The sequence below is a fragment of the Pieris rapae genome, chromosome 5 (genome assembly GCF_905147795.1).
Source record: "Pieris rapae chromosome 5, ilPieRapa1.1, whole genome shotgun sequence".
Lineage (NCBI taxonomy): Eukaryota > Metazoa > Arthropoda > Insecta > Lepidoptera > Pieridae > Pieris > Pieris rapae.
The window spans coordinates 3,763,385-3,779,786 of record NC_059513.1 but is presented as its reverse complement, the minus strand read 5'-3'; the positions used below and the strand labels follow the sequence as shown (position 1 = coordinate 3,779,786).

Genomic DNA, 16,402 nt, shown 5'->3' with positions numbered 1-16,402 from the left:
AAACTGATTTGTATGGTAGCTCTCCACTGACTTTACAGAGAAGAGAAACATGTTAAAAACACATTCATATTCATATTATTTAAGTCAGTATAAATTTTTATATATATAGCTCTCCACTGACTTAAGAGATTATCTGCAATAAGGAAGACGATTGCTATATTTTAAAAGGTTTTTCGTTGATCTATGTTCATTAATTAATAAGGGATATCTTTACCCCAACAGTTTTCGAAAAGCATTAACTTGTATTAAAAAACTTCTAACATGTGTCTGAAGCGATCGTTTCTCAGTAGATTTTAAAAATTACTGATATCGTAACGGTATATAATAACAGAAAACCAATTCTAAAGTGCCAGAAAACCTAGCCCGGTGGTTAAGAGTAAATATGTATTTTTGTCTATGTATTTTGTAAACGTAACGCTGACTAGACTAAATAAACGTGAAAATAAATACTGAATTTTATTTTTTAACTTTAAGAAGAACTTCTCTCAATATTCGTAGCTCTGTGGTAGCGTAGTACCTTACTAAAAAGACATACTTACCTTCTATTTTAACTATGAGCCTGTTTAGTGTTTATTGTCTATGTTAGATGGTGTAAGATATACAGTTTTCCTCATAGTACCTACATGGTGCCCAGTACGAATTGGTAAGATATGATTAAATAATTATAAAAAAAACGCGCATTTAAGAATCTTTGTATAGCTTTATTAAGTTTATTTTCTTATTCGAACTCCATTTTGATAATATTGAAACTGCTATTGGATGTTTATCTTTAATTCAGTCGAGTTAGTCTTGACAAAATATTAAGTAATTATTTTATGGTGGATAATAGAACAATACAACGAGTGTATCTCTTTCAATGATTGATAACAAACACGATAGTGAATAATATATTATTTTATAAAAAAACTTAAAATGTTACTAAAATTACTATGCCTCTTCAATAAATAATCATGAGACATACTCCAGTCAAAGCTCAAACTTCAACATGATCCCATTTCATTTTGCCATTCCACATGCCGTTTCTCCAAATTCTTTGCTACGGGCTTGGTTCGTTCGATAGCAGTCAAGATATCTGATAAACATAGCTTGTCCTTTTTGTTAGAAGCACCTGCAAATACAATAGTAATGAAAAAATATAATTTTTACAGCTCTTTGTGATTTTTAATGACATTTCCCGAGATTGGTTTCTAGATTTATCTTCAACGGATATTCAAAATATAAATTTTATTTATAGGTGACAAATTTTCATTAATAAATTTTAATACTTACTTTATACATTTATTCATTACTAGAAAAATTATAGTCTGGTCGTCAACAAGTTCAAAACGTGAAAAATAGAGATAAAGGTGCTAAAAATATGAGCGATGGCTCGTTCGATTCGGAATCGGCTCTAGAAAAATGTTTTTGATGGATTTTGGTGCAGGTTAAAAATTGCAATTGTTATTAACAAAATAAGATGAAAAAAATGATATTGTGTTTTTTGTTACTAATATCTCGATAATAACTCGAAAAATATTAACATTTAAGTCTCTAGAATCAACCCCTTATTATTTAATTGTTAGTTTAGATCTTATAATTTGAACTGTAAGGTTTATATAGACAAAAATCTCAGGGAACCCTCTGGGATTCCACGCTGATTTGTACTGAAAAGGTAGGTCATTAAAGAGAAAGTAAGTTCGCGGGGGCAGCTAGTATTTATATAAAATAACATAAATATCAAATATAATGTGTGAACTTAGTAAAAGGACCTACATTTATCCGTATGTTCTAAAAATAATAATAAAACAACACTACGAGACACCCTTGACACTCACGATTGGTGTTCAAAATTCTGACATCTTCACAATTTCTTCCTTTACCGTACGAGCAAATTTTAAGTAACAATATCTTGAGAAAATTCCATTCAACTTCTCTCAGTTTTGATATGATTATAACTCTAATAGACTTTCAAAACAAAATAAGCGACACATACAAAACCTAATAAATAGTAAAAGCACTCACTTCTCCCCATGCTTGGAAGCATCTTCCTAACACTGGCCATTAATGCTTCCTTACATACCATCTTGATGTCACTACCAGAATAGCCCTCGGTCTTAATAGCCAACTCGTGAAAATCTACTTTCGGCACAAGCTCTATATTTTTTCCTAGATAACCCTGGAAGAGTTCAGCTCGTGTTTTGGCGTCCGGTAAGTGAATACAGATGCGTTTCTCTAAACGTCGCAACATAGCTGTGTCTATTTCCCTAAAATGAATAATATATAAATTTTACCTAAAAATAAAATTTGTATTATGTTTCCTGAGACGTCCGAGGTCCATTATGAGAGTACATCGCTTCCGTTTCCGCCCAAATCGCTAGTTACCGACCTTTTCCCACCACGTGACACCGCCGCCAGCGCCCAGCGTTTGAAACTGGAACTAACTTTTTATCGCGCTAAAGCAAGCCGCCAGAATTCTTGTTCATTGTTTGTCTCATAATTAGAGAACCAGGAAGAGCTCGTTTGGACCTCGGACGTCTCAGGAAACATAATACAAATTTTATTTTTAGGTAAAATTTATATATTATGTGTTCCGTTTGACGTCCGAGGTCCATTATGAGAGACGTGTTTGTTATCTCCTGGTGGCTTGTAAGGTTATATAATATAACTAAAAAACGCAACAATGTGATTTGAATTATTTATTTTCGATAGAATCATGATGAAATAAACAATACAATCTAATTAAAGCCTAAGCTTTAGAACCATTTAATAAATATGGTAAATAAATTTTCATTGTTTATATAGAAGTAGAAAACCTGGCTAATTCATTAAGCGGCCGAAAATCCTACTGCGAAAGAGACTTTTCCGATCGAGTCTCAGCATTCCGACTATTATTTTCTAGATTTCAACAATAATATTTATGAACTTTCATGACGCCACTTTGCCTTAATAATTTAATTTATGGGAAATCTTTCTAAAAACTTTAGCGAAGCTACACCTAATCAACTACGCGGCGATGATTTGATACCCGATTCTAAAGGGTTTTCTTAACCTTGCTCCCAATAATTGCGGGGGTAGCTAGTCTTACAGGATCTCTGGTTGTAATAAATAAATTTGTCAAGGAGCCACGCCTATTATTAGAGACGGTTATGAGTGTCCTAAGACAAATGACGGATTTAGATGCTTATTCGGGCAAGATAAAAACGTCCAACTTGATTGTCTATACGTTTCTGTATCTGTTTTATAACCGAAAACCAGATGCAAAGTGATGGAATTACGGCTAATAATAAAATGATGAAGGTCGCCACGCAAGAGTCAAATCATGAACTCTGCGCCGAGACGCCAATAAAATTATAATGGATGTGCATCCCATACTGGCAATTCCTGCGTGATTGGTTTAGCTATAAGCGATATGAGGAAAGGAAATGCTTTACTATGTACGTTTTTAATAAATTATTATTAGATGGAATCTTAACATCGCTTAGAGTCTCACAAATTGAACCATATGCCAGATGATTATTTGGTAAATAGTTTTGCTAAGTATCTAACTACATCAGGAGGAGCCGGGAATCGACATATTCAGTTCATATTTAATTATATATAATTATATATATAGTTATAATTTAATTTACCCATTTATACCAAAAAGGGGCTTATGTTTTCCTTGTTGAAGTTCTTCAACACGACGAAAGAAGTTTTTCGTCTCAAGCCAGTTGTCTGTTAAAGATTCCTAGCCAAAAACGTTTCCAATTGTAATTTCTGCACTTAAGGAGGAGGTTAACTAGTTACGGTATGTATATATCAGGGTTTGGCTTAGATTCCGTACTGATAGCGAGGGTGCAAGTGTTCGGGCTATCAAATCCGAGCGCCAAAAAATGCTTCCTCCACCTGGGTGCTATTATTATGCTATTATTTCCCTTAGAGGAAAGATGAAATGGTGCAGCACTCGAGGTAGAATCGCTGGCGGTGGAAATATCAACACTAGATCGTATCTCCAGTATTTGCTTAATGAAGGAGTCGCAAGCGTTCGAGTCTAATAGTTTAGCGACACAAAACTTGCTACGACATGAACCTCTCCAGAAGCGAAAAGATCTATATGGTTCGAATATGTCCGTGGTTGCCCTTTTAAGAGATGCCCTTTGGCGCCCCTGCGATTGCGCGAGAGGTAATTGGCTTCCACGTTGTACATTCCCGGCAAGTGTCGTGAGGGATAAGTACAATATTCAAACTGTACGTCAGTGCCAGAAGATCTTTTGTCAATTTTAACAGCATTTGGGGACCTTGTTCCTTCTTCGTTTTTTATGTACTAAACAACAGTTTTGCTGTCGCTTTGCAGCTAACGTCGAGTTCTTTAGGAAACAGATTGCTGCTACCAGAGCGTGCATCTCCCTCAGATTACAATGCCACTCCATCTGACTGTGTCCAAGAACCTTTCAGGGGTTTGTTGTTGACCTGCACTCCCTTTTTGTAGATCCGAGGCATCGGTGACAATGTAATGCATATGCCTTGTTTTTAAGTGAATCGGGGTCTTGTGACCGAGGTTGTGCAACCACCATACCATGTCTTGATTCACCCCCACTGCAAGAAGACTCGGGCAAAGAGGAGGTCTCCTTAATGAATTTCTTTGTCGCTGCAGTGTTTAACAATGCCACCTTCCCCGGTAGGTGATGAAGGTCGCAAAATTGAGATAGGTTATCCACTATACCATGTCTAGATTCACCTCCTCTGCAAAAGGACTCGGGCAAAGAGGAGATCTCCTTAAATCATTCCTGTATCGCTGTAGCGTTCGGCAATGCAACCTCCCCCGGTGGGTGATGGAGGTCGCAAAATTGGCATACCCTAAGAGGCGTTGGGCCTGCTTGAGGGTCCAATTTGCCGGCTGACAGGCGTGTTAACTGGCACTGACGAATTTTGATTACTTTCTCTGCAGGTGAGGACTTTGCATTTGATATTGTGTCCCACGTGATACCCGGAAAATCGATCGACCTCATTGGAGTGCATATCGACTTCTCTAGATTTATGGTCCAGTCCAGGTTCTTAAAGATAAAGGGCATGGCTACGAGAACCCGGGAGTTCAGACTTGTTCTGTCCTGGTGGACCAGTAAGTAATCATCCAAGAAAACGATTACTCGTAAGCCTTGACGGCGTAATAGCTCGGCTGTCCAAGTTGTCGCCGACGCAAAAAATTTTCGGAGCTATGGCCAAAACATGTCATTTGACGGAGCCTTCCCTCATAACTGGTACACAGAAAGAAACGATGTTCGTGGAAAATCGGTACATGGTACTGGGTTTGGCCGAGATCCTTCACCATTGCTTTATTATAGGAAAATTTGGCATTTGGTGGTGATGAAACAGATGAAAAGGTTCTGGTTTCATGAAAATAAGGATTTTGGGTTGAAAATAAATCGCATTTATTTATTTATTTAATTTTTCGTTATTATAAAAGAGGAGATATGAACAACGGGGTCAGTAGGGCTGGCTCCAGTATTTATTATGGTTTAGAATCATGAAATGGATTTCCAACGACATCGAAGTTGAAACAGGTGTTTGCAACTTTTTTAGGATTTCCCGCGTTGGCAGTATTAATGGCGGTTGGAAGAGGGTTTTAATTTCGCCCAATTTTTGTGATAGTACCTTAAACAACCACCCGAAAAGCCTATCGAGTCACTTATACTTGTATTTATTTAATCTGTTATTTTTGCACCCCCCTTTTTTCTTCCTTTCGTGATCATCAAAGTTGTGACTCTTTTGTCCTTGTTTTGAGTTGTATCGGTTACAAAGAAAGGGCTTTTGACTGACCTGAGAAGTTGAAGCTACAGGCTATTCAGAACGTACGGGTGATTTAACGCGTATTGTTTTAGGTTGGTACCCGCAAATTCTGCCAAATTTGTCAATACCACCAACTTTATGTAAATATGTAGATAATAGTTCCGGATTAAACATGTATACCGAAGAGAGGAAATTCTTTTTAGGTTTTTTAGCAATGTTTTACAGCGAGATTCTAAGACTTTGGCCCGTTTGCCGCAAATAATTTGTAAAACCTCGTGAGCCCGTTACTCACTTTATACACTTTATACTTTAACCAAAACATTCGTACAATTGATCATGTATAGAATTGAATTAAGCGTCACGTTCAAGTGAGAATACCACTCTAAAACGCTACGTAACGCCTTATTTACTAACTCATTTTGAGCTACAAACGTGTTCGATAAGACCGCAAAACTTTCCATAATAACCGTAAACCATAAACCGTTCCATGATATACAATTATAAAGAATCCTCTAGGAAACGTCTTTATTAATCTTGAAATCGGTAAAAGCAGAAAAAGCAACGTATTTCTTTTGTATATCATATAACGTACACAGTTCAGATCAGAAGCGTTAAGCCGCATGGTTTAAAAACGGGTCGTTTAGGTTTGCATTATTATTATATATAGATTGAGGCACTTTTTAAACATGCCAGATAACGCAACATAATTGGAGAAAGTATTATTAAGATGACTCACCAATTTCTGCGACAATTACTCAAACCTTTAAAACAAATCTGGAGAAGAATCACGTGAATTACTGCGCACGTGGTTATTTCGTCTTTGTTTTGGCGGCGGTTCTTCATCCTCTTCACTCGTGCTTTTGCGAACTTTGCGAAGAACCCGGCTTGTTAGAACTTGCAGAGACAAAATCTTCCGTGACATTATGAGAAGGCTTTGTAAAGTGCGGGCTAGGCACGTTCGACCGCGTGGCCAACACCGCCGATTTTAGCACTTTTATTAACCATTTTTCACCTATTTTAGCACTTTACTTAACCAATTTTCACCGATTTTAGAACTTTTCTTAACGATTTTGTAATTATAACGTGAAAACCGAGTTCACCGATTTACATATTTGCAAAGCACTTTGAAAATAAATTTTAGGTCGATATAACTTTAAATATACTGATTCGTTTTTAAGTTTGCACTAGCGACTGTGCTAGACGAAAAACGACGCAACAATTAACAAGAATTCTGGCGGCTTGCTTTAGCGCGATAAAAAGTTAGTTCCAGTTTCAAACGCTGGGCGCTGGCGGCGGTGTCACGTGGTGGGAAAAGGTCGGTAACTAGCGATTTGGGCGGAAACGGAAGCGATGTACTCTCATAATGGACCTCGGACGTCAAACGGAACACATAATATAAAATTAGTATATCATAAAATATATGCACTACCAAAATATAATAAATAATATGGTGATTTGGCTTCACGATTAAAGATTTAATTACAATCGCGTAGCACACGAACACAACGCTGTGACTCCACTGCCTGAGAGGCGCTACCATTTTGAAAGTTTTAAAATTAAAAGTTTCAATGGACCATTGACATTATATTAACGAACAAAAATGCTTAATTGAATTGTCTTTTCCAAAAAGGTTGTTTCTTTAAAGTATGAACTACCTGAGAATGAAATCCTAGAGTCTAAACTCTTCACAAGATTCTATTAAGAACAAATAAAGCTATTATCATAAATACTCATCGCGCGTGAGGACTTTGCTGCTTGTGTGTTTACTAAATAATAATAACCTGTTAATATTTGTACCTATTTCCTTTTGACCGCTTGCAAAGGGAGGGGCTTAGGGACGCCTTCCAAAAATATTTTACCTTCCTACCACAACGTAAATAAATTTTAATAATCTTACCATGGCATATTAGAATTAGCAAGGAGGAACACAATGCCATCCCTTTGGCTAATGCCATCCAGCTCTGTGAGTAGCTGACTCTTCAGCCTACGTGACGCCTCATGTTCTCCAGAAGTCGAGCGCTGAGACGCCATGGTTTCCACTTCGTCTATGAAGACAATGGATGGTGAGTAGTAAGACGCCATTTCGAAAAGCACCTGAGGTTATAAATCACCAAAGTGAAAGAAAGGAAAGGAAAGGAACAACACAAAAATATAAATTAAGTTAAAAGATTTAGTAATGCAATATTAATAAAATTTTGAAAATATGTACCTAAACTTTACAAAATTTAAATTATATTTCACAAGCTACGATATTTCCCAAGAAAATTCTTACATTAGGCAGTGGCTATTTAACCATAACTGTACCTTTTATAATACACTGTCAATTAACAATAAAATAATCAATTTTTATTCTAATATATCACTTTTATAATTGTATGAACTCGTTAATAAGTGTTTATGTAAAACTATTTGATGCCTTATTTGGAGCCTTGACTGCGAATAAATTTACGTACCCTATTTTTTTCCAGGCCTCATTTATCGTTAGAGAAGTATTTTATTGACAAACTATGAAACATTAATGAGAAAATTAATTCTAGTTCATGTTCATCGTTAATACCTTGACAATTTTCTCCGACTCGCCCCTCCACTTGTTAATAACGGTACTACAAGTGACATTGAAGAAAGTGCAACCGCTTTCTGCAGCTACCGCTCTCGCCAGCATAGTCTTTCCGGTACCAGGTGGACCATGCAGTAGAACCCCTCGCCATGGTTCCAATAGACCAGTAAATAATTCTGGGTAGCTATAAGAACCCGGAAAAATTATACCAAATTACTAAAAGCGTTTGCGTTAATTAATAGTAATTACATCAATACTTTAGAAAAACAATATGTTCGTTTATGGGGACGGTACAGACGGTAGACATTCGTCTGTAATAATAATATTTTATATCAAAGAAGCTAATGTACAGCATCAAGGTATGTTTATATTAAAATTACAGAAACAGCTGTAGTAATATCAATAGTATTTTACTATTCCATTATAACCTTACCGTACAGGATAAACTACAGACTCCATTAGCAGATTTTTTGCGGTGTTCAAGCCTTTAACGTCTTCCCAACAAACCTCTGAGGGTCTTATGATGTCCTGGTACAAAATTTCTACGAGGTGCCTTTTATCTGAAGACAAACTTGACAAAAAGGCTTTTAAGGGCTTTCTTTCTATCGCTGGTATCTTGTGTTCAATATTTTCTGGGCTATCCTAAAATGTATTTTTCATAATTAAAATAAACAGGTTTTGTTTTCAATACATAACACGCAGTATGATATATTAATTAAAATTGAAAATTAAAAATTAAAAAAGATTGTCACCAAAATATATATCTTACTAGCGGACCCGACAGTCTTTAATTTGAAAATTTCAAACTTTTTTTAATAAGCTAAAACATTCTGGACCATTTTGATGAAAATTATTATTCAAATGTTATGACAATATCTAACGATCCAGCACATGGTCTACAATAACACAATGATAACAAAACTTTTTTTTTAATTTGATCGCAGCGCCGTCTGTCGGATCCTATGTAAAATATTCCAAAATCAACAACTACTAATAAATTAAAAATTAATTAAAAAACACTGTCCAGCGGACAAAATTGTGAATCTAAACCAGTCCCAGATCCCCTTGAACACACACAAAAAATTTCGTCAAAATCGGTCCAGTCGTTTGAGAGAAGTTCAGTGACATACACACTCACAGAAGAGTTATATATATAAAGATATACTTCTTTTGATTTGTAGTATCTTATGAAGAATTTTACTCAATAAAAAGAATGTTCTCTGAAAAAGTAGATTTTCCTATTGTATTTAGCATGGGACTCTTATAAAATCGCAGGATCGATGCCCGGCGGAACACCAATGGACTTTGTATCTATTTGCGCACTCACTCGTGAAGACAAGCATCGTGAAGAAACCAGCATGCGCTACACTCAAAAGTCTACGGCGTATCTCAGGCACAGAACACTAATCACCTTCTGGGGCCCAAACTTAAAGTCTCCCCTGGTTTTTTTTCCTTAAACCTTTTTACCTGTAAAAGCTTGGTTATGGTGAAACTGGACGGTAGGTCTGGTTTTTGTGGTGCTGGTTCCGGCAAAGCAGCCACAGTCTCTGGCTTCACTCGTCTTGTCTGTGGTCTACGAATTGGTTCTTCTACCTTCCGACAGAACTGTGGCTGTTTGTTAAATCGAATAAGGTAATAACTGCAATAGTCCTGAAAATTACAATATTTGGTTTAATTATATACGTATGTATGTAATTATATACGTAGGTACATGTAAACTTTAGTATAAATGCTAATTTAAAAAAATACAGATAAATGAAAGTTCTATCAATTAAATACATAACGACAGTAGACAGATGGATATTATAAACAAAGGCTTAATTAAAAGCAATTTGTCCAATGAAACACATTTATTTTAAATGGCGTTAATGGAGGTGCAAAGTCCACAATAAATACGTTATATTATTATCATTATACTACCTTCATAGCCTAGTAGGTGGCATTGTGTAGCTGTTTTGAGTTAATTTCGTCAAAACCAATTAAAAGCCGAACTTTTTAAAGAAAATTAGTAAATCAGAAGCCGATGTTCATCAAATTCGTCCTCTCAGATATTTTTTTTGTAATACAATTTGTTTAATTAACATGAATAACTTGTTATTAGACGCTTAAATGGCTCATAGACAGCTACTACAACCAGTTTAAAAAATATTCTAATAGACACTATATTTTAAAGATACACATAATTCTATGAAATATCGTTGAGAAGATGTTTCTGTTTTTTATTTGTAGATTGTAGAAGATTTAACAAATATCATATATTCGTAGAGACGCTGATGCTACAAACGGAATCCTATATTAAAACTAATAAGTTTAGTATATTGTAGAATAACGCTTGACTTCATATTAAAATAAATATGAATTGATATTGGCGTCCATGCGTCTCACTAACGATACGATAGTTATGGCAACACTCCAAATATCGAATTTTAAATATTTTTAATCCAACTCTTTATTTTCTGTATTCACTTTTCTACCAAGCACATATATCACCTTCTCTTACTTATATAATAAACGCCAAAATTTCTAATCGTCATTAATAAAACAAGTAACAAGGTGAATTTATAACAATACAAATGCTTAACATTTGAATGAACGTAATTTAATTATGTAAAAATGCGTTTATACCCAATAAAGATTTAATATCTTCTTTATTTTTATAGAACAGAGGGGTAAACTGGCCCGTGGATACTCTCAATGCCAGTGGGCTCGCGAGTGCGTTGCCGGCGTTTTAAGAATTGCTACGCTCTTTTCTAGAAGGACCGTAGCGCCCGAACCCTCATTATATATATATTATATATAACCCTCATAGTCATTTTCGTACAAAGGTCTATCCACAATCCACATACACCGATCCGACCTGCCACGGATAGCTTGTATCGACAGATGGCTGTTACAATCCGTCGATTGGTTATTACCACACATTTATCAATAATTCGATAAGATGTTTATCTCAGATGGTCAAAAATGGATTGAGATAGGTTATTGAGTTTGGGCGTAAGTCTACATGGTTCGGTTTTACTTTGCTATATAATACTTGTAGAAAACAACGGTGGTTTAAGGTAATCTAAAGTATTCATATAGCTGAAGCAGGTCTAAAGCATTGTCGATGCAGAAGGTATCCATATCCATAAGACATGAACAAAATATGAGATGTTGCGGTCTCGGAGACCTTGACCGACCCCGTGGCAATGTTGCAAGTAGAATTTTAGGGAACATTCTCACCGACCGTTTTTAAATAAGCAAAGCATCTTATTCGTGTTTTTTTCTAGGTAAATATAACCTTTTATTTTTTAACCTCAATAATTGAAAAACCTCTATAATTAATCTCTATAAAAATGTCAATAATCATATGCTGAAATAGATCTGAACTAGATTTATATTTAATAAATTTATTTATTTATTTCAAACATACACAGACAGGAGAGACATTTAATTAAAATATTATAATAATGTACATAAAAATTAGACACAAATTTACACAATATCGCTACTGTGAATTCACTCTGCGAACACACAAATATGTCGATAGTATCGGTGACAGCATTTAGTAAGCGCAACGTCCTGGATAACGGGGATAAATGTTCAACAATACGTATTATATCGCATAAAAATTATGTCACAAACAATCATTTGCAAATAAAGTTTTAAAAAAAATGTAATTTTACGAAAACTGAAAAGGTTTAAGGTCGGTGGACTTGCACTGGGGCCGTGGGTCGTAGGGCGAAAACTATATACAATATTTTTTTTGGTTAAAGCTACCTAGTAGTACCACTTATATATTAATATTATAGTCTATATTTGTTTATTTATAAGTGATATACTCTTGCCTACCGTAATATGGAAACTAAAATTACCATACCATAGCTAAATCGTAATAATTATGCATGACAATTACCCAACGCAGTAGGCTGTAGGACCTGCCCACGTACCTAATAAAAATACTAAACTTCCCAATTTAGCCTTAATCTTAATTTTAACACACAAAATCATATACAAATACCTATTATTTTAACGATCTACAAAAAAAAAATACAAATTTTGACAGCCGGTTGGTGTATATTTCGCCTGGAGCACCATTAAAATAGTTGTGACATTTTGGACACGCGAGTCTTGGCTCGCAATCTAATGTCTTCCAAATTCGTATAAATGGCGTAGTTATTAATTTCATTCTAAAAAAATTATTTACGTAAGCGTACATAAATTTATCTATCATAAAATTATACATTAAAAATGTTACACAAATACAGATTTCTCCTTATCCGATTCGGGCCACCCAATCCAATCACAAAATCGATATCAAGAGAAAATTAAACAAAGCGGATAATGCAAAACATATAAATATAATTTGCGTATTCATGAAGTCAGTAGATACAAAGCCGTAATTAGTCAGTATTTTTGTAAAAACGCTTCTATAACTAAACGATAAATATCAATTAATAAGCTTATATTTATCGCCGTCGACCTATTTTAGCGTTGAATTAGAGCTATAAACTACACGAGCCAATGGCGCGAAGTTTCCAATCCATAAATTTTAACACCGAGAACTGCGGAATTAATAACATCTATCAAAATAAAACCGCCTCCGTAGATTAGTTGGTAAGGCATACCCGAAAATACTGTTCAGTTACCTTCAAAAAAATATTACTTCTGAATGCAGTGGTCACTAAAGTCTAAGTATAATGATTGTCTGAAGGAGATCGCTTGAAAGCGATAAGGCCGCCAGTTGCCCTCGTTTTCATTTAACTATTTCAATTGTATTATATTTCTGTATGCAACGAAGTGCTTATTAATAAATAAATATAGTTATTTAATTAGATAAGGTACTAACGTCAAAAAATATAAATTCTTTGAATTACTTAAGTTATACATATTGCTCAATCCTTCTATTTAAAGTACATATTAGAAATATATCTAAAATAAAAAAAAATAAACAGATACAGAAATTTGCCTCACTCTTATAGATTATAAAAATATTATATTCGTTTTGATCTAAACGGATTTGCGTCTTTTGCAATATGTGTATTGTATATTTTGCTAGCAGTGACCATTGGAGATCGGCCAAGGACGCAAGAAATAGCGCGAAAGTGTATGTACAGACACAGCTTGTAGTACCTTAGTCAATATATTGTTTGTATCCAATAACCACAGATTTGGGTACTTTAAGCTTTCTATACAGATCGCATTTTTCATCAAATTGCGTCTAGGCACACGAAGATCGTATGGACTTATAATATTTGATTTAACCAACTTTCATAGTCGGTCAAAACGATAATTGTTCAGCGTTTAGTGACAGCTATTGTAAGCTTGGAAAGCGCTTTTTGAAGTGACATTTATTAATGGACCGTGAGACAAAGGGCTGCCGTAAACACTTCAGTGACGACAGTTTAAAGGGTTTTTGTTTTAAACTGTTATTCGTCTTTCACGTTTACAGCAAAGTAATATTACACTTGGTATGCAAAAATAATAATTGGTATTTAGAATTAATCATTTAGATACTAGCTTGCTACGATTTTGTCTTTATTAAAAGTGGATGAAAGGTAAATGTTGCAAATAACTGTAACTCTGTCGCGGTAGATTTTGATACAATGCAACTAATTGCTGGAACTACCTGCCACCTCTAAACCGCGATTTCCAAGGCATTACGTCTTTCAAAATAAAGTCTAAAAGTTATTTTTTACATATCAATATAAATATCAATCAATTTAGTTGCATTGTCTCGTATGTTATGTTTGTCTGCGTTTGTAGTTTGATATTTTTATTTTTATTGTTAAAAATGGCTTTGTTCAGTATGTGTTTCTGTCACTCCAAGATAGTCCACAAAAATCAGTGTTGCTGGTGACAGTAACTTCATGTTGAGTCAGTATTTTTTTTATTAAATTGAGTGTGTTTGGATTTCGTTCATATAGTATGTGTGTCTTTTTTTCTTTTTCTTTCTTTACTAACAAAACAAATAGAAGAGCGTGGATGATCGATTATTGCTAGCAATCTAATACAACCCTGATTGAGTTGCCTTTTGTTTTGAAGATGATACCTACTAAACAAATATTATAGTGCAAGTGATTAGTGCAGGTGATTAGTTGCCTGCTTAGTAAAGTGATTAGAAGCATGTTCTATTTTTTTGCGAGTGAACTGCGAGTGACGTCGCGTACGCCCTCCCTTCCCCCTCACTCGCAGCGAAACTATATGCCAACTGAATTTACTAAACAGACTCACTAAACAATAATTGGACACTACTTGCACTACACACCTGCACTAATTACTAATCAAAGTGAATACAGGTCTTTAATATGTTTAATATAATAATAGTATAAAATGTATAACTGATTATTAAACTTTTATCTTATTACTATCTATAGTTTAGACGACTGCAGAAGTCTTAACAGGTAGCGATCGATTTAGTATCCATAGATATTTTTAGATTAAATTATTTTACAAAATCTTTGTTCAACTTGCGTACTACAGGTTACCTGTATGTTTACCTGTAGTATGATATCAAGATCAATATTATCGCAGAGCTCATACTCATTGGTGAGGCCGCCTTCGGTGATGAGGACATCTGCGGTGTTCATCAGACCCTCTTGCTTAAGAAATCCAAGCACTAGATATTTTAGTATTCGCTTTCTTGCCCGAAAAACTGCCTCTTTCTACAATTAAAAGCTTTTTATTGGACAAAGTTGTTTATTTTGTCTATAGTTTTCAATGAAACTAATATATAATTTTCTTTTTAGAAAATTATTTAGTAAACAATGATATTTTTGCAATATACTAGTTACGTGTTTATTAAAAATTCTTGTGGTCTTCTAATAGTTTAATTACAACTCGCTTTAATCAACCTTATAGAAGATCACAAAACACTGCCACCTCTCAAAGAGAACACGTCAAAATTGTCTTTATCTGGTAGTTATAAAACCTTTTAATAAATTACCGTTTCAAGTTTCCGCATCTGGCTCAACGGACGATTAATTCCAGACATTTTAAACGTTTTATTTCTCACTTTAGTACAAAAATTATAAAAATCTACAACGATCACATTAAATTGCGTATTATGATCACAGGTTGTCACCAGTTGACACGATTAGTTGCCAAGGGTTGTTTTTAGTTACTAGGATACAAAACATGAAAGTTTTATCATTTCTCAGCCGTAAATTCTGCTTCAAATAATGCACAGACCAATTTTACGGCCTTATTTGCTCATGAGCGTTCTTTTGTTTCCAAATAGAACTGACATTATCATATAACTATATTTATTTATTTATACTTATTGCTATTTATGCAATTAGCAGTTGCTCCTAAGGCGTTAGGAAAATATCGCGAAAAAAATACACTCAGGCAAAAAAGGCTGGTTAGTCACATTATACTCACTTATGAAGAGTTATGGTCAAATAAAGATGCAGAAATCTGAAGCCGATAACGTTACGCCACTTAATATTAATACTAAATATTTAAATAAAAAAATGTACATATTGTTTTTGGTTAAGACGGATATTAAAAAATTCGATATCTGACTACTCAAAAGTAATCGAATCATCAAGTAAATCTATAACAGATGTTATTTATGTTGTTATAACAGTTAAATCCACGAGACAACCCCAATCTAACGGTTACTCCTTGGACGTCCGCAGCGGATCTGCAGTGAAGTAATTATGTTAAAACCGTAGCAGGACTGCAGTTTCAACGTTATTTAGCTAAAACTCGTTATAAATTATTCAAATAAAACTTTTCGCAGCAGTGCCGCAGACAGTTAAAATCTCTTGTTGGTGTGACATGAATTTTTGACAACTTTAATACTTTAATTAAAATTAATATTAAACTTGAAATTAAACTGATATTTATTCATGCATATAATGAACTCGACATACGATTTTGCGAAAATATAATTTTTGACGTTCAAACAAAAACATGTATGTCTGGTCCATTGAGCACATTTAAGGTCATTATTATCCGAAAACACTGTATGGTTTCAGGTTCAATCCAGGTTGTTAAATTTAAACGCTAACCACTAAGCCTTAGAGCGGTTATGACAGCACTGTTGTAAATCCTAAATTGCGATGTTATGCACACTCTAAAACCCATTGAACGTCAGACGTCTTTAAGATGTGT

The 16,402-nt window shown here is 34.6% G+C and overlaps 1 protein-coding gene across 1 annotated transcript; it reads right to left on the bottom strand.

The window, feature by feature from the left end:
• Positions 1-680: 680 nt before the first annotated feature.
• LOC111001018 (katanin p60 ATPase-containing subunit A-like 2) lies at positions 681-15,330 on the bottom strand. The gene is made up of 8 exons (XM_022270683.2): positions 15,228-15,330; positions 14,782-14,946; positions 9,770-9,952; positions 8,736-8,944; positions 8,303-8,486; positions 7,643-7,839; positions 2,002-2,243; positions 681-1,108 (listed from the first exon to the last, which is right to left on the bottom strand). The coding sequence occupies exons 1-8, from the start codon at positions 15,273-15,275 to the stop codon at positions 981-983; spliced, it is 1,356 nt and encodes a 451-aa protein (XP_022126375.2). The 5' UTR covers positions 15,276-15,330; the 3' UTR covers positions 681-980.
• Between the last annotated feature and the right edge of the window lie 1,072 nt (positions 15,331-16,402).

Excerpts from the sequence above, each read along its gene's own strand:
- LOC111001018 (XM_022270683.2), bottom strand. The coding sequence starts at position 15,275 with ATGTCTGGAATTAATCGTCCGTTGAGCCAGATGCGGAAACTTGAAACG. Across the intron at positions 8,945-9,769 it reads CCATAACCAAGCTTTTACAG|GATAGCCCAGAAAATATTGA; the intron begins GTAAAAAGGTTT and ends AATACATTTTAG. Across the intron at positions 8,487-8,735 it reads TCTGTAGTTTATCCTGTACG|CTACCCAGAATTATTTACTG; the intron begins GTAAGGTTATAA and ends GGGTTCTTATAG.